General features: G+C 43.7%; 1 protein-coding gene across 2 annotated transcripts in view; it reads right to left on the minus strand.

Annotated features, from left to right (window-relative positions):
- Positions 1-19762, minus strand: part of LOC119974637 (14-3-3 protein gamma) — a 74819-nt gene that overhangs the window by 45906 nt on the left and 9151 nt on the right. Inside the window, exon 1 of one of the 2 annotated variants that reach the window (XM_038813702.1) lies at positions 3635-3766. The exons of the other annotated variant lie outside the window; for it this stretch is intronic. Within the exon in view, the coding sequence (XP_038669630.1) occupies positions 3635-3652 (18 nt within the window). The 5' untranslated portion in view covers positions 3653-3766. Of the gene's footprint in view, positions 1-3634; positions 3767-19762 lie in introns of those variants that run through there. 2 annotated transcript variants of the gene reach the window in all.

The raw sequence follows: 19762 nt of genomic DNA on the forward strand, positions 1-19762 counted from the left end.
TTCTTTGAGAAGGTGACTGAACAGGTAGACGAGGGTAGAGCAGTTGATGTGGTGTATATGGATTTCAGTAAAGCGTTTGATAAGGTTCCCCACGGTCCGCTATTGCAGAAAATACGGAGGCTGGGGATTGAGGGTGATTTAGAGATGTGGATCAGAAATTGGCTAGTTGAAAGAAGACAGAGAGTGGTAGTTGATGGGAAATGTTCAGAATGGAGTTCAGTTACGAGTGGCGTACCACAAGGATCTGTTCTGGGGCCGTTGCTGTTTGTCATTTTTATAAATGACCTAGAGGAGGGCGCAGAAGGATGGGTGAGTAAATTTGCAGACGACACTAAAGTCGGTGGAGTTGTAGACAGTGCGGAAGGATGTTGCAGGTTACAGAGGGACATAGATAAGCTGCAGAGCTGGGCTGAGAGGTGGCAAATGGAGTTTAATGTGGAGAAGTGTGAGGTGATTCACTTTGGAAAGAATAACAGGAATGCGGAATATTTGGCTAATGGTAAAATTCTTGGTAGTGTGGATGAGCAGAGGGATCTCGGTGTCCATGTACATAGATCCCTGAAAGTTGCCACCCAGGTTGATAGGGTTGTGAAGAAGGCCTATGGTGTGTTGGCCTTTATTGGTAGAGGGATTGAGTTCCGGAGCCATGAGGTCATGATGCAGCTGTACCAAACTCTGGTACGGCCGCATTTGGAGTATTGCGTACAGTTCTGGTCGCCTCATTATAGGAAGGACGTGGAAGCTTTGGAACGGGTGCAGAGGAGATTTACCAGGATGTTGCCTGGTATGGAGGGAAAATCTTATGAGGAAAGGCTTATGGACTTGAGGTTGTTTTCGTTAGAGAGAAGAAGGTTAAGAGGTGACTTAATAGAGGCATACAAAATGATCAGAGGGTTAGATAGGGTGGACAGCGAGAGCCTTCTCCCGCGGATGGAGGTGGCTAGCACGAGGGGACATAGCCTTAAATTGAGGGGTAATAGATATAGGACAGAGGTCAGAGGTGGGTTTTTTACGCAAAGAGTGGTGAGGCCGTGGAATGCCCTACCTGCAACAGTAGTGAACTCGCCAACATTGAGGGCATTTAAAAATTTATTGGATAAGCATATGGATGATAAGGGCATAGTGTAGGTTAGATGGCCTTTAGTTTTTTTTTTTTTCCATGTCGGTGCAACATCGAGGGCCGAAGGGCCTGTACTGCGCTGTATCGTTCTATGTTCTATGTTCTAATAAGCGATTTTCATTTTCATTTCATTTCCTCACCTCCCCATCAACAAGGGCTCGAGTTTCAGGGAACTTTCAGGATATGCTGTGGAGATTGGGTTATCAAGAAAACGTGGACTTTGAGAGGCTATAATTGAACTCTAAAATAGGATTGGAATAGAATCGGACTGGTTGGTTAGATTATTTGAACAGGATAACGAAGGGAAGATTAAACCCAGAACAGATATTGGGTTAAGACAAAGACACTAATTTATTGAACATATTATCACAATATGTGATGATTATAGATTGGCTAGAGGTCTCCAAAGGGAGGTGGTGGAGTTCCAGTGAGAGGATGATGTGCTCACTATAATAATATGCATTTATATCATGTAATAAAACATTAAGGCACTGCACTGGAGCCTAATTAGATATATTATATTCATGGCCATCCCGAATTGCTCTTGAACTGGGTGGCTAGCTAGGCCAGAGTAGTCAAGATTAAACTACATTGCTGTGCATCTGTAGTCACGAGTAGGCCAGGCAATGGCAGAAGATTTGTAAAATACATATGCAGAATGTGGGCGGCACTGGCTTGGCCAGCATTTATTGCCCAATCCTAGTTGCCCTCGAGAAGGTGATAGTGAGCTGTAGGAGGTGCACCCACAGTGCTGTCAGGAGGGAATTCTAGGGTTTTGACTCAGTGACAGTGAAGGAACGGCGATATATTTCAAAGTCAGGATGGTGAGTGACTTGGATGGAAACTTTCAGATGGTGTTCCCATATATCTGCTGCCCTTGTCCTGGTGGAAGTGGTTCCGGGTTTGGAAGGTGCTGCCTAAGGAAACCTGGTGAGTTCCTGCAGTGCATCTTGTAGATGGTACACATGGCTGCCACTGTTCATCGGTAGTGGAGTGATTTCAATGTGTAAGGGGTAGTAATCAAGCCAGCTGCTTTGTCCTGGATGGTGTCGGGCTTCAGTATTTTTGGAGCTGCATTCATCAGGCAAGTGGAGAGTATGCCATCACATTTGTGACTTGTAGGTGATGGACAAGCTTTGGGGAGTCAGATGGCCAGTTAATTGTTGCAGGACTCCTAGCCTTTGACCTGCTCTTATAGCCACAGTATATAGCTAGTCCAGTTCAGTTTATGATCAATTGTAACCCCCAGGATAGTGGGGGGATTCAGCAATGTCAATGCCATTCCTTTGAACCAGGTTGGTCTGTACAAGAATAGTTTAATAATCACTAGATTTATTCATTGAATTTAAATTCCACCAGCTACCATGGTGGGATTTGAACCCATGTCCCCAATGTATTGGCCAGAGCACCTGGATTATTAGTCCAGTGACATTACCACTACACCACCTGTCTCCCAGTAACAGCTGCAGGTTCCTTACAGGCAGAGCCAAGTGTGCCCTGCCCAATTGGAATCAGGCCCAGGAATAAGTTTGAAAAGTTGCAAATGGCAGAGTTGAACTCCACGGCATCCGTGGAAAGGTGGACTTCCTGACCAAAACTCTGCTCTCCCGCCGTACCAAACCATCCCGTCAATATCAGGGCTTTCACCTCTCGAGCATTTTGATTTTGATTTAATGTCACATGTACAGAAGTACAGTGAAAAGTATTTTTTTGCAGCCGAGGAACACAGTACGTACATAGTATATACAAGAATAATCAACAGGGAACATTGACAAATGGTACATCGACAGAACAGTGGTTGGTTACAGTGTGGAGCAAGGGGCCAAAGTAAATACATGAGCAAGAGCAGCATAGGGCATTGTGAATAGCGTTCTTATAGGGAATAGATCAGTCCAAGAGGGAGTCGTTGAGGAGTCTTGTAGCTGTGGGGAAGAAGCTGCTCCTCTGTCTGGATGTGCGCGTCTTCAGACTTCTGTACCTTCTGCCTGATGAAAGGTTCTGGAAGAAGGCAATGCCTGGGTGGGAGGGGTCTCTGATAATGTTGCCTGCCTTCCTGAGGCAGCGAGGCATCCAACATCCTTGACCAGACCCAATATAACATTTTAATATTCTATAAGGAATGACTGTAAAATTTGCTACTGCATATTTCCCCTAATCTTTCATACTTGAAATGAAAGTCACTCATTGTCACAAGTAGGCTTCAAATGAAGCTAATGTGCAAAGCCCCTAGTCGCCACATTCCAGCACCTGTTCGAGGAGGCTGGTACGGGTATTGAACCCGCGCTACTTTGCCTGCTTTAAAAGTCAGCTATTTAGCCCTGTGCTAAACCAGCCCCTACGCATGATACTTGAATAGTGCGAAAATGATGGGTTGATGGATCAGAAAAAATTGTAGGAATGTCAATGAAATGGAATGCATTTCTCATTTTCTTTAAACACTTTCCTTGTCTGTATAAAAAGGGGGGGGGGTAACATTGCCAGAGGGCCTCCCAGCGATACTCCGCTCCCAAATACCTGTGTTCCCGACGGCATGGAACTAATGTGGTATGGCCGGTCGTGACTCAGTCCGGCCAGGGAAGCGATCGGGCCGGTCCGATGCAGCGGTACGTGGCCGATCGGAGGTGGCCTTGTTTGTTGATGCTGGTCCGGGGTACGAGTCCGCCATGGCACATGCGCGGACTTGGAACCGGAAGTGCAGGGGCCCGTATCTGCAGCCAAAGCTGCGTGAAGCTCCCCAGGTCACTGCTAGTCCCCAGAAGGGAGGTAAATCGGCTTTTATTTTTGCAGGAAACAGGAGTGCAACACCAGCGTTTTTTCGCCAGCGTTTTTCCACCAGCGTGGGGACAGCGCCCCAATTCGGGAGAATCCAACCCCTAATCTTTACTTAAAAACCAATCAGCTTTGATTAACCCCTCATGAGCCACATGTCATTTCTTTCTCTCCCCATAACTGCTGTTGATAAAATCCATAGAATCCCCTACAGTGCAGAAGTAGGCCATTCGGCCCATCGAGTCTGCACTGATTTATGTCCCACCCTATCCCTGCAACCCCATAACCTATCCCTACAACCCTATAACCTAACATTCACATCCCTGGACACTAAGGGGCAATTTAACATGGCCAATCCACCTACCCTGTACATCTTTGGACTGTGGGAAGAAACCCACACAGACACTGGGAGAACGTACAAACTCCACTCAGACAGTGACCAATGGCCGGAATTGAATCCAGGTCCCTGGCGCTGTGAGGCAGCAATGCTAACCACTGTGCTATCGTGCTGCACTTATCAATCCTGCACAGCAATTTGGTGCTACGTTCAGATAACATAGCAGCGATGAGAAATTTGTCCCATCATTCTGAGCCGACATCAAAACTGGCCCAAGGCCCAGGGGTGAAGGGCCATTTTTAAAGTCTGTTTCCTTCCCTAGCTCCATTCATACAACACAGATATTAGTACTTTAGAACCTTTCATCTTTGATGTACACAGTGGTCAGTGAAGATTAAACTCAGGACTGAGTCACCAAGCAAGCTTCACATCGGTCTACATTTTAAAATGTATTGTTTAACAAGCGGACCATGCAACTGTTTAACAAGCAATTGTTATATTCTCATCTACTTGTGCTTTAGGCTCGATTCAAATTTACACAGTTAGACCATAATAAACAATCTTAATTCTCCAAAGAAAGCTGCCCCAACTACGAAGGAAGTGGAGGAGGGGGTATTATCCGTATCAAAGCTTTATGATTTATGTCCCCATCTGGACATTTCCACATTCATTGAGACATTATGAGACAGAATTTTCATAGAAAGATTTTACTAGAGACTCCATTTAAATTCTAAAATGAACCTCTTTAAAACTTTGAACCGAGTAATAATATACTGCTGATAACTGGTCCTATTAATTTACTACTGTGTAATTACCCCTTGTAGTATCCAAGCGAATTCACAAGTCGGAAGCAAACAATACTCTTTAATTAACTATACTCGTCTCCCCGAGCAGGCTCCCTTCCCGACCTGTGTGCATACTGTGAAGGCTCCCCCAGTTAAAGGGGAAGCCCCGCCCCATTATCAGGGAAGTTCCTATTCTGTGGAGGTCATGGGGAACTAAATGGTCCACACCCCGTGGCCTCCATGGGGGCTATATTATCCCTCTTTAAAGTGTACTACTAGATTTATGGTGCTGTTTCCTTGCTTTCGAAATAACTCAAAAAAACTTTCCATGCAAAGTATCTAAAGGGTAGAAATTTCTGCTTCAAAATAGTATCCCATTTGTGCCACACTAGGCGTGCATGCTCGAGTTTATTGGAGATACAGTTTGAAAAATATCCTTTCGATAAAGGTTGGGTAAAACCTTGAATAAGAATATTCTCTTGTCCATTACACAAAGCAACGTAATACCAATTATGGCAAGAGAGAGAAGTCACAACAAATATTTGGAGCTCATTAAATTTTAGCCCTTTTGAAATGATCTTCAAGTAGTGTTCAAAAGTTCGGCACAACATCGTGGGCCGAAGGGCCTGTTCTGTGCTGTATTTTTCTCTGTTCCACTAATGTAGAAATCCTTTACAATAATTCATAGAACTGGGAGAGTTCTCCTTTACGGTGTGAAAAAACAGGTTTACATTAAACTGTAGCCAATTACAGTTGTAAAAGGCTACTATACAACTTCACAAATTATGCAAATCATTTGAACTGCTGAAAAAAAGATCGTTGAAGCTTTTTGCCTTGCATTCATCAGGATATATCACAAGAATAACAAATAACATTTTGTAAATCATTAGTGTGCACTTGTGGATTTTAAAACACCCAATAAAAATGGATCATATTGGATTGGATTTGTTTATCGTCACGTGTACCGAGGTACAGTGAAAAGTATTTTTCTGTGAGCAGCTCAACATATCATTAAGTACATGGAATAAAAGAAAATACACAATAGGGCAACACAAGGTGTGCAATGTAATGTTAGTCTTAGAATTACATTTTAAAACATTAAAACGAGCATAAGTTAAGTAAAAAGTTGATCTGTTGGGGAAAGCTCGCAGAGTCACCTCGCTCAAGCGCCATCTTGGACAAAGAGCCTTGGACCTATTGGACCTTAATTATGATGCTCCAAACCGTTATCCTGTCGGAGAACTGCTCCGAACTTCTCCATTTTGTCTGGATGATTCAATCAGACTATTGAACTCCTTTATTTAGTGAACTGCACCATTATTGACAATGCATCCCCCAGTCCAATCGGCAGCGCACAAAAAAAAAAAGCTACCTTGGCACCACACCCTGGCAGTGCCACCTGGCTACAAGGCTGGCAGTGCCAGGGTGTACAGATAGCACCAGCAATGCCAAGATACCACCCTGCCCAAAGGCCTCAGATCCCCTGCGAGACCACCACGAGTGCCATTCTGTCTGGTCCCTGTTTGTGGGTACCAGTGCTGAATGGCGCTCACCCGAGGTCACCGAGGCGAAGGGGATAGACACCAATGCCTCAGTTACCTAGGGAAACTGCATATTAGAATGACTAGCTGTCTTGCTCTGATGTGCAAATTTGCTAAAACGTGATCCCACCCACAGTGGGCGGGATTTACATTGCAATGTCTCGTGAGATCGCGCATGAGGCATTGCCAGCCGAGTAGATCCCGGGAGCAGGGTCTCACGGCTTTTACCAGCCACGCTGCGCCCCGCGGCAAGCTGCTTTTCAGGTGCCGCGTGGCCGTTGGATCACACCCTTGGTATTTGATATTTGGCTTCACATAAAAAACGATATCCTATCAAAAACACAAAAAAGGGAGGGAGACATGGATGGTATATTTTTCTTCAGAAAATAAAAGTTGTAAATTAATTATTACATCATATCTGACAGCCCAGAGAAATGGATGAGATCATTTCAGAATAGTTTTGTACTGCCTCACATGTCAGGTGAGGTGGTTCACTTCATTAAAAAAGTTAGAAAGCTCTGCACATATTCCTATGTAAACTGTTCCTGCAACAGTTCATCCAGTCCAGGTGATGGGCCGTGTGGTGACGCCTGTGAATAATATTGCATACACTCAACAATGCGACCTCCAACCAGAAGGTGGCGGCAGACTTCAGTCATGTGCCATCCGGCTACAGCAGTTGGTAGCAAGGCATAAATAAGGACAGTTGCACATCGGGTACGTCCTAAGCACAATTTATAATAATAATCTTTATTGTCACAAGTAGGCTTACACGAACACTGAAATCAAGTTACTGTGAAAATCCCCTAGTCGCCACATACCGGCGCCTGTTCGGGTATACTGAGGAAGAATTCAGAATGACCAAATTACTTAACAGCACGTCTTTCTGGACTTGTGGGCGGAAACCAGAGGAAACTCACGCAGACACAAGGAGAGCGTGCAGACTCCGCACAGTGACCCAAGCTGGGAATCAAACCTAGTGCTGTGAAGCAATAGTGCTAACAACTGTGCCACCCAGTATGTACCAACACCGATTCTGTCATCTTACCCATTTCAGAACACTAACACAAACATTTTAGCAAAGCACGATGTGAACCTTCCTCAAGCCTTGCCTAGCTGTGCTGGACAAATGGGAATTTTGACGCTTGACTGGAGTCTATAAAGGACATTTTGAGTTGAATGACCGAAGGGTGATTATTTGCGGCTGGAAGGTCTTCAGTGTTGGCTGTAGTTAGAATCATACAGAACAGGAGGTGGCCATTCAGCTCACTGTGCCCATGCCAGCTCATTGTAAGAGCTGTCCTGTTAATTCGACCCCCCCGACTTTCTCCATGGTCCTGACAAACACCAAAATGGAAAAATATGCAATTTCCTTTTGAAAATGACCATTGAATCTGCTTAACAGGAGCTAACTGCGGAAAACTAAATTCTCAAAACACTTGGGTGTTTGAACTGACCACCTATTGGCCATCTTCACAAATTAAACATCAAATAAGCAGAGCCTATATACTTAACAGCACGTCTCTGTTAACCTAAAGTATCAAAGCAACATCTTTCTTAGCAGAACAAGGGGGGGAAAGCTCTTGCCTTTATACAACAGTGCAGCAGCCAGCTCATTATACCATAGGTGGTCCAACTATTCCAAATAAGCCTACTGGCAATATCAATAAACTCACTACCATGTTCTACTGTTTAGCTAGCACGATTGGCTCAATTTTAATCCTGAATGGATTTGAGGGGAATGGGGCCTGGGGCAACTTCAGATGCATTTGCTAGACTATGCTTCAGCCCAAAGGTCAATCCTGAGCCACGTCCATGTGTCACACTGGTCAGATGCCTGCTCAGAATGGGCAGAAAATAGTGGCTGGCTGACAGGCAGGAGAGGAATGTTGGGCCGGCGCTATGGGAACATTCACTTGAATGATGTCACTGGAGGCCGTTCAACAAGAGTCTCTTGGGAGCTGGGGGAAAGAATCCTGGACAGGGAAAGCCAACTTTCTTTATGGAGTTTGAAAGATCACATTTGTTCCTCCTGGCCCCAAGGGTCGCGTGCCTATGAACCAAGCCATTCAGACTCCGGCCTAGTTAAAATTCAATCCATCAGGACCCCAATTTGCTTAAACTCATGGACACCGCCTGCTTGAGGCGAGTGGTTCATCTGCCTGTTGTGGGCACACCATTTATGATGACCCAGTGTGGTTCCCCTTGGTAACCTTTACAACTCTCAAAAAGAGAGAGCCGGGGTGTCTAATTGCACAAGTTGTTAGAATAAATCAAAATAGTGAGACAATGATATCCTCTAAGATGCAAAGAGGCTACATGTTTTGCTCATCAGAATGAGTTATGTAGACTTGTAGAGGAACCACTGATGTTATGAAGATATTTTATACTCCTAAAAATGTAGAAGTAGTTGCACACAGTTGAGTCTGTCACACAATACATCAATTTCAATAGTATTGTGCTAACTTTCACCCGAGATTTCAATTGTAATTGGATGTTGACCAGTGCAACTGCTAATCTGGTTTGGCACATCCTCTTGGAGCAACAAATCAATTCACAATCGACTTAAAAGTGATTGCTGGGTATCATTGCTCAGTGGGACCAAAGGAAAGAGAGTGATCCATCATTACACCTTCAGGGAATAACTAAACAAATCCAGTCCAAATTGTCCGCGACTCCTCCAGGAGTTGGGACGATCAGCTGCTTTGCTTAAAGGCTGAACGGTCAGATAAGCTCTTTCTCGTTCAGCAATACAAAGCTCACTTAGTAACAAATGCAATTCTGCTCTAATCTTGGGAAGGGCAAGAAAACTCTCCCCTCCAGGGACTGGCCCATGCAAAGAATCTTTTTAGTCTATTTAATACTCAATTAGATTACTGAGCACTCAAGTGAAGCAACGTACAGGTTTCACACAATGCCGGTTCTGCTAAAGACAGGGCAATCTTGCAAAAAATGATTCCTGTTACACTAATTACTAAACTAATAGCCAATTTGGCAGTTATACTCTGCATATTAGTATCTGCAAGTGGGAGAGATTGACAAAGCACGTTTTACTGCAACATTAGTTAGGACACCACCACCAGATTGCTCTTTGCAACATCTAAACGCAAGGTACCACAATGATAGTGCCACCATACGAGTGTCCAGTCAATGGGCAATCCTGAATGAACTTTGATTTATTCGAATGCAAACCCTCCTTCAAACTGTGCACAAACCATATTAATCTAAACACCATAGGTGATTATGGAAAGACAGATTAAGGAGCATTGTCCTTAAACCCAAATGCTGGTTTTAGCCAATTTTAAGGGATTTAATCTGACTTGAATTCCATATATAGTTTGGGCATTTTCTCAGGTAACATGACACATAATAACCAGGGTGTGCCTGAGCAGTGGTTCAGATTCCTTTATCCTAACAACCAAAGTGGTCAAGAGTTGGTCAATTATTACAGTATAAAATGCATTCAAATCAAGAAGTTTATTCATAGCACAAGTACTTGCCCTTTCTTCTGACTTTGCCAGATTTGTTTCAGAGTGAGGAAGAAAAATAGAGTGATGTGTGAAGACAAATTAAAATTGGATTTAAAAAGAAAGTTCAGATATTAAGGGCTGAAGGTTGAATGGATTGTAGGGTTCATTCAGCCTGTAGTCCATTGACTGTAGAAAATGCAGGGTGGCCCGGCCACCAAGATGCCTTATACGTTCAAAGGAGTTGCTCAGATAGATAGAGACACACCTTGTTCGGTGGCAGGGCAAACCAAATACACGAGAACGCGTGGTGACGTGCATGTACACATCCATGTATATAATTGCCTATCAATGCAGATAGTTATTGGTTCGACCTCCAACCAGCAGGTGACGATAGAGATCTACCATGTGACTTTGTACACCCACCAGTTGGTAGCACGTCATACAAGAGGATGGTTGCACTTAAAGAGTAGCTCAAGGAGAATTCACGGAATTCATTTAGTAGCCATCGTCTGTATTATAGTTTGTTAGTTATTTTACCACGTTAGTTAATAAATCATCCTTATAATTAAACAACTAACTGTATATAACACAGAACACAACATGAAGACAAAATCAGGGATACCTTCACTAAGGGTAACAGAAACGTGGAATGCCTTCTCCACTCTCCTCACTTCAACTAACACTGCCTCACCCCATCCCAAACCCCAAAAAACGTGGATGTTGGAACAAGAGGTTTCAAGACTGATAGTAACCCTACCCAGTGAAAACCCAAGAGATATGGGGTAAAGACAGGTCAGTGGATTTGTGATGTATATGAACTATAACCTAAGTGACTGGCAAACCAGAGTTGATGGGCTGAGTGGTCTACTTCTGTTCCGGAGGTTCAACATGGAAAAATCAGACACACATCAGTCCCTATTGCTTTAAGAAAGCAAACAAGGTCCAAAGTCCAAAAACAAAGTCCAAAGGATGTGCAGATTAGGTGGATTAGCCATGATAAATTGTCCCTTAAGTGTCCAAACTTACCAACGTTTACAGATGCACCATAGAAAGCATCCTACTTGGCTGCAACATAGCCTGGTATGGCAACTGCTCAGTCTAAGACTGCAAGAAACTTCAGAGAGTCGTGAACACAGCCCAGTTCATCACACAAACCTGCCTCCCATCCATTAACTCCACATATGGGAAAGCGGGCATTATAATCAAAGACCCCTCCTACCCGGCTTACTCACTCTTCCATCGGGCAAGAAATCAAAATTCTGAGAACATGCATGAACAGATTCAAAAACGGCTTCTTCTCTGCTGTTACCAGACTCCCTAAATGACCCTCTTATGGACTGACCTGATTAATACTATACCCCTGTATGCTTCACCCGATGCAGGTGTCTGTTTGTTTACATTGTGTACCTTGTGTTGCCCTATTATGTATTTTCTTTTTATTTTATTTTAAAGCACTAAATGATCTGTTTGAGCTGCTCACAAAAAAATACTTTTCACTGTACCTCGGTACACGTGACAATAAACAAATCCAATCATTATCCAAAGATCGTTGGGTTCAGGGGTTATTGGGATAGGGCGGGAAGTGGACTTGGTGGTTACTCTTTGAGAGTCGGTGCACACTCAATAGGCCGAACAACCTCCTTCTACACTGTAGGGATTCTATGATTCTAAGGTGACCATGGTCTATACCAATCTTGTTTTTCCAAATTGCTGTTTGTTGGGCCAAAGGCAGTTCATTTTACAGTCCCTTCCTTCTGCTACATTCAGCAGCACCTAGTAAAACTTACTCTTATGCCTCCTCACCAGAACAGGCTGACAGAAGGAGTTCAGAGGAGAGCAGTAAACAAAGGTCAGCCCCAGTGAGCTGCAGGGCCACTATGTTTGAAACCAAAATGTCAAGGCGTCTTTTAAATCACCGCCATGTCTGCCTCGGTGACATTTTAAATGCCAAATTAAGATATTTTGTTTTCATGCACAAGTAGAAATAGCAAAAAACAGAGATTGAATAGACTGAAAAGAGGGAAACAAAATAAATGATGGAAAAAGGTGGATCAATCCCGAAACATGGGGATTCATTGTTTTTCATTGCAAAATTTGCATTGGATCTTCTCTGAAGATGTAAAGTAATTAATTCAGGAGAAGGATATACGTGAGAAGAACAAGCAAGGGTGTTCGGACAAAATAACAATTCTTTATACAAATGCACATATTTTTTTTTTAAATTTAGATTACCCAATTATTTCTTCCAATTAAGGGGCCAATCTACCTATCTTTGGGTTGTGGGGGTGAAACCCACGCAGACACAGGGAGAATGTGCAAACTCCACACGGACAGTGACCCAGGGCCGGGATTCAAACCCAGGTCCTCAACGCCGTAGGCAGCAATGCTAACCACTGTGCCACCGTGCTGCCCTTACAAATGCACATATAAAAGGAACACGTTGAATAAATTGCAGGCGCAAATTCAACATGAAGGTTATAACATGATAAACATTACCGAGACACGACTGAATTACCAGGTAATAATGTTTGCAGGAAAGACAGGAAAATAGTCAAAGTAGCCTTAGCAACTAATTTTTTGATAAGAGTGTACACAATGAAGAGATAACCAGGTTGTGCTAAATGTATATTGTGTATAAATGTAGGCATTAACTGAAAATTTACTCGAAACCCCATACACCCATTCTCTGATGAATGGGTACAGGGGAGACTGGAATGTTTCACTCCTGGTAATGTTGCTTTAATATGACTTGTTAAATTTTATTTAAAGTTTTGGGGTTCCGCTGTGAGTTAGTGGCACTCCTTTCCAAGGGGGGGGGGGGGGGGGGGGGAAAGAGGAGAGAGGAGGTTAGGTGGTGCCTGCTTGTACATTGCAAATGTATATAAAAGTGAGTCAAGATTGGTTCCAGTTCTATCCTTTACCTACTGGCTTTTTGGAATAGCACAGGGAGTGGAAAATTATGGGTTTATTGTACAATTAAGAAATCAGAAAAAGGATTGAAGTCTGCAGTGGGAGTTGTTTATAGGTCCCTATTAGCAGCTGTGAAATGGTAGATTTAATAAATGCAGAGATTGGACACACATATACCAAAGGCAGAAAGGTTTGGGATGCATTTTAACTTTCATATAGATTGGGATTGACAGACAAGCCCATAAGAAAGTAAATGCCTTGAGGATGTCCAGTTTAGTTTTACATTAGAAATGGTAATGAGCCAGATTTAGTTAACAGCTAATGAACTATAATTATTTATCAAATGGTGATCATAATATGATCAGTGTTTGAACAGGAGAAGGTGAAACAGCTCTAAAGGTTCGAGGCTTAGGCAAGTTGGCTTCAATGCAAAGAGACAGACAGTCTGTCTATAGTAAACGGTTAACGGGTGAAATGACTGATCAGTGGGATTCCAAAACCTCAAGCCGAATGAAATTAGGAAACAATTCTACACGGGGAGATTTGAGAGTCTTTCACAAATAAGAATTGCTCCAGCATCAATCTGATCAGACATTTCTCATCTCTGTTTTATTTAAAGCTATTAAGGCATATGGGGAAGAGGCAGATAGATGGGGCAGGATTCTCCGACCCCAGAATCGCCGGCGGGAGTTAGGTCACAAATCTGGCAGATCAGGCTTGAGGGGCTAAATGTCACGTTCCTACACCCCATAAATGTTCTCCCTCGAAAAGCAGCAACTCCGTTGGCTGGGTTATGCAAACTGAACGGATGACATCTGTATCCCCAATGGCTTGCTCTATGGCGAGTTAGCTGTCAGAGAGAGACCAATCGGTCGCCCATGTCTGGGTCCAAGGACATCTGCAAGTGGAATTTAAAACTGACTGGGCTCGGAGTTGGTATGGGAATGCCTGACTGCTGACCGGAATGCCTGGAGACATCACTGTCTACATACAAAATCATGAGGGACATAGATGGGGAAGACACAGAGGAACTTTAACCTTTGTACAGGGCAGTCATTTTCAAACCCAGGGTCGCAACCCACAGGTGGGTTGCAGGCGGGTGTCGGCAGGCGCATGCCATGCGTCGGCGCTTTTCTGATCACGGGGCAATGCGCCGCAGCGTCCCCGATTGTGGAAAGTAGTGACCAACGGCATGACCAGCTTTTAAACATGCTGACCACGACCAGCTTTCAGAATGTCAGCCATTCTGTGCAAGCATGCTCTGTCAACTGTGCGCAGGCCCACAACACAACGGGGTGGAACACCCCCTCCAGACATCAGCGCGCTGACCCAGGAGGCAATTTGTTTTGTGACTACAGTTTTCCACCTGAAGCGGCGGCAGAGAGCAGGTCATGCTGGAGTTATGTGTTCTGGAGAGAGATCCCTCCATTTTACAATTGCCAGCAGTGCTGGTGTGAACTTCTGGGTGTCTGGTGAACAACCAAAGAAGAAGCTGCAAACAGGAACAAATCAGCTTAAAGATGATTACTTGAGGTGTGGGTTTATTAATTGTTCCACTGCAAATCAGGATTCAAAGTTCGTGTGTGTTATATGCAGGGAAGCATTGGCAAATGAAAGGTTAAAACTCTCAAAACTTCAAAGGCATTATATAAGATTAAGCATGGCGAGTTAGAGGACAAACCTCTTGACTTTTTTCATGGAGATCTTAACTCATCAGCTGAAGTCCTTAGCAAAAATGTAAATGTAGGCTCACCTATTAACTTAAAGGTAAGTGAATATAGTGGGTCGGCTGGTTGGTAAAAAAAAAAGGGGTCCCAGCCAAGAAAGTTTGAAAAACACTGGTATAGGGGAGAATAACTAGGGACCATGGATTTAAGGGGCAGGTAATTTAGAAGGGATTTAATGAAAACTTCCTCACCCAGAGGGTGGTGGGAATCTGGAGCTCACTTCCTGAAAGGGTGATAGAGGCAGGAACCCTCACTGCATTTAAACGACGTAACCTACAAGGCTATGGGCCAAGTTCTGGAAAATGGGATGAGAGTAGTAGATAGGTGCTTGATGGTTGGCGCAGACAGGCCTAAAGGCCTATTTCTGTGCTGTAAGGGAGTGATAAAGAAATGACCAGATAGCCGAAGAGAGAACCCACTGGAAGGAACAAGGTAAACATCAGTCGATCTCAGGTCAACACTGTTCATTGTGAATGAATCAAACTATTAGTGAGGTTGGCGAGTGATGATGTGATATAGAACAGTACAGCACAGAACAGGCCCTTCGGCCCTCGATGTTGTGCCGAGCAATGATCACCCTACTTAAACCCACGTAACCCGTAACCCAACAATCCCATTAACCTTACACTACGGGCAATTTAGCATGGCCAATCCACCTAACCCACACATCTTTGGACTGTGGGAGGAAACCGGAGCACCCGGAGGAAACCCACGCACACACGGGGAGGACGTGCAGACTCCACACAGACAGTGACCCAGCCGGGAATCGAACCTGGGACCCTGGAGCTGTGAAGCATTGATGCTAACCACCATGCTACCGTGAGGCCCCTAAATGCAAGTCTCCATTTATGGTCTCCAGGAATAGGAAAGGCAGTAATACAAAGGAAATAATTGGGACCAGACAGCTCTCTAAAAAAAGCACCAATTACAACCAGTTTCCCTTAGAAGTTGCCATAGTTTGACTACAGGACAGGGAAGTGACAAGAGGCAAATAGTTGTTTCGCTAGTTGGTTTTGCATCCAATGATGAACTGTTTGGAATGTCCTTCATTCTGTATCAGTTGGAGATATATTCAAATTTGTTGCTATTGGAGGCTCTGATGTCCCAGCACAGGGAGTCTGAAACATCTTTAAGTCTTTATACAAGTCATATGAACCTCTTCAATCAAAGGAAATGCACGAAGGGGCAGCATGGTGGTCAGCACTTCCACCTCATAGCACCAGTGACCCATGTTCAATTCTGGTCTCAGGTGACTGCCTGTGCGGAGTCTGCACGCTCTCCCAGTGTCTGCATGGGTTTCCTCCGGGTGCTCCGGTTTCCTCCCACAGTGCAAAGATGTGCAGGTTAGTTGGGTTGGCCATGCTAAATTGGCACTTGTGTCCAAAAAGGTTAGGTGGGTTTACTGGGATATGGAGATAGGGTGGGGTTATGGGTTTGGCTAGGGTTCTATTTCCAAAGGTCGGTGCAGACTCAATTGGCCAAATGGCCTCCTTCTGCCCTGTAGGAATAGTATAATTCTATCTGTGCCAGCTGCAGAAGGGACTGTCACTCAAATCCACTTCTGCAGCCACAACCGATGATGCTCAACCCAGAATTAACATACACCCCAGGTGAAGTCTATCATCTCCAGAGATGAATGGATGCCATTCCATAAAGCCAGACACCTATACATTCATAGATATCCATTTTAAAGACTACTTCAAAAGATGGATATGACCAGAGCAAGTGCGTGCCAGAGAAAACTATCTTTCCATCACACCTTTGCTATCCCCAAAGAGAAACCAGAAAAAAAAAAATTGCTTTCCAGAATAGTTTTCACTGATTCCTATAATTCATATGACAAGTGGGCTGGATCCAAGTAACAGCTACAGCCTTATACAATGAATAAATATCCCATTATGGAGGATTAAATGTCATTGATGATTTCCATCAACCGTTGCATTTATTCACAAAGCTAAATTAGAGCCAATGAATGAAAGCTCAAATTAACAGACTATTTAAAAATGGAAAAAAAGAGACCTTCAAAAAGGGACATCGATGGTCTCACATTCTTGTTATTCTTTAATGAACAGTTAATGATTTGTTTGTAGGGAAAAAATATCAAATGCCACAAAACGTGGAATAAAAGCAACCTGAAAATGCCCCACCCAAAATATTAATCCATTTGTTTTCTTTCGGATGTTGGCTGACTTACCGTGGGGTTTTCCAGGAATGAATCAGATGGCAATTGAAGCTCATCTTCCAAGTTATTTCTACCCAGTGGGTTTTCTTTCTCAATGCCAGCATAACAAGAATAAGCAGCGAGCCTGCCATGGTTAAACCTGGAAACGGCAAGACATTGCTGAGGAAAAACGCAATGCTTCCATTGTTACTAAACCAGGGAATCTGGAGTAGGTAGACACTTCACTCAATATTCAGTGCCGGCCATCTTTCACTATCTCATTGGTGCTGAGTGATACCCCAGTTCCCAATAGTGTCTCAGCCATTTTATGGAAATTGGGCTGGTTTACTTGTAATTGCTTCAGGAAATTGGGAGCAGGTGGCAATGTTAACTGGGAAGCCAAACAGCCCATGACAGCACTTTAAAAAAAAATACACAGCTGAGATGCTTAGCAGTGTGTTTCCTTTGATTGAAGAGGTTCATATTACTTGTATGAAGACAAAAAGATGTTTCAGGCTCCCTATGCTGCGATGTCAGAGCCTCCAATAGCAGCGAATTTGAATACATCTCCAACTGGACACATGAACAAAGCAGACTGTTCATCATTGGGCGCAAGATACCAACAAAGGAAACTCTTCACTTCCCTTTTCCATAATCAAACTATGGCAACTTTCAAGGGAAATTGGTTGCAATTGGTACTTCTTTCAGAGAGCAATCTGGTTCCACTCATTTCCCTGGTGTTACTTCCTTTCTTATTCCTGGAATCAACACTTGCACTTGTATCACATTATCTTCACTCTCAAACCTGACTAATAGTTTCACTCATTCGCGATGAACTAGGTTAAAATTTGAGTTCCTCTCACTCGGCTAGGGAACACAACAGCAATTTTGTACCCAGTAAGACTACTACCCCCAGGGCAGCACGGTGCCACAGTGGATAGCACCGTTGCCTCACGCCGCTGAGGTCCCAGGTTCGATCCCAGCTCTGGGTCACTGTCCGTGTGGAGTTTGCACATTCTCCCCGTGTTTGCGTGGGTTTCGCCCCCACAACCCAAAGATGTACAGGGTAGGTGGATGGAACTGTATTGAAAGCTCATTAGGCCACAGCTGGAGTAGTGTGCACAGTTTTGGTCACCACACTACAGGAAGGAAGTGATTGCACTAGTGTGTGCAGAGATTCACCAGGATGTTGCCTAGGCTTGAGCATTTCTGCTATGGAGAAAGGCTGGTTAGGCAGGGCTTTTTCCTTTTGAGCAGAGAAGGCAGAGGGAGACCTGATTGAGGTGCATAAAATTATGAGGGACATAGATAGGTGGATGGGAAGAAGCTTTTCCCCTTAATAGAGGGGTTAATAGCTGTGGGGCATAAATTTAAAGGTAAGAGCGGGGGATTTAGAGGGGATTTGAGGGAAAGCTTTTAGACTTAAAAGGATGGTGGGAATCTGGAACTCAACTGCCTGAAACGGTGGTCGAGGAAGTAAACCTCACAACATTTAAGTGAGCACTTGAAACTCCATAGCATAGCTACGAATCAAATGCTGGGAAACGATTCTTTATAGCCAACACAGACATGATGGGCTGAAGGGCCTCCTCTGTGCTATAAAGTTCCCTTCTTAGCCTTCCCAGAAAGTAGGTTAGGCATCTCTCAGAGGCAAAGTTATCAATACCACAGTTAAATCAAGCTTTGCAAACCCACTTTTGTGATGAATGTAGGAAATGGTTATATATATATTTTATTTTATATTTTGTTGTAGTAATGTTATTTAAAAACCCTGGGTTCAAACACATACAGGCTGAAGCTGTAATTCCGCTGTCATAAAGTGAGGGAATCAATTCCCTGGGGTGTAGATAAATTTATGAGGGAGTGGCCTTTAGTCCTAGCGGAGCTGGTCATGGGAGCATCTTAGTGGGATATAGATGATGTAATCAATGGGAGGAGCCAAGTCTGTCTGTAGTTTTGGGCAGTTTTATTATAGGATTTGAATCTGATAAGACAGAAGGATTTTCAGGTTGTTCCTGCATGTCCAGGAGAGGTGAAGAGACCGAAATCACAGGAACAATTCAACCACCCAGTTATTACTTTAACAGCACAAGAAATATTCAAAAGACTGGCAATCTTCAGCTATAGACATCTACGAGGAAATGTAGAAGTGCTACCACAAGACAGGGTCCCTGCAAGCTTGCTGTCTGTCACCACAATCAATAATATGGAGACACAATCCTTTGTTTTTTTTCCCTTTACTACAAGGGACAAATCACTTACACGAGTAGAACAAGCTGAATGTGTATCAGAAAACAGCAAGATACAAGGAGAAATGCCACTCTTTTGTTTTACCGAAGTAACGTCAGTGACTAGTCTCGACAATGCATCTTAAATAATCAACCTGACAAGTCAACAAACTGTTCCCAGTCTCCGCTTCTTCTCCATGCTAGAAATGCCTGCTCCAGGCCAAATATCAATGGGTACAGTCTGGGCTGTGGGCACAGGAGTATGGACACAGGAGACTTCAACAGGAAACATGATGGAGTATCTACCAACGTCAGTGCCACTTGTCTCCAGACAGAAAACAAAAATATCAGCAAAGTAGATGATGGTCAGTTATCCCAATGTATTGCAAGGCCAATATTCCAATGAAGTATCAAAGTCCTCAACAATTCCATTCAGTTCTTTCCTGTGCAATAAGGTGTCAAGTTAACTTTGGTACCATTAAATTGCCAGGGATACTTCTCTAGATCTCTATTCAGTGCCTGGTTATAATCAGACACGTCCTTTAAATCAAAATGGTAGGTAAAACACACCCCTCTCCATGTACCTGGGTCACAAGTAATCATCTTTTGCCAGATTTTCCTTACTTTCAGTGTACATTATTTCTTTCTTTCTGATTACTTGTTCCTTACAGAATGTTGCTTTACAGGGATCTGGGTGATCGTGTTCATGAATCA

This window comes from Scyliorhinus canicula, chromosome 12 (assembly GCF_902713615.1).
Source record: "Scyliorhinus canicula chromosome 12, sScyCan1.1, whole genome shotgun sequence".
NCBI classification, from domain to species: domain Eukaryota; kingdom Metazoa; phylum Chordata; class Chondrichthyes; order Carcharhiniformes; family Scyliorhinidae; genus Scyliorhinus; species Scyliorhinus canicula.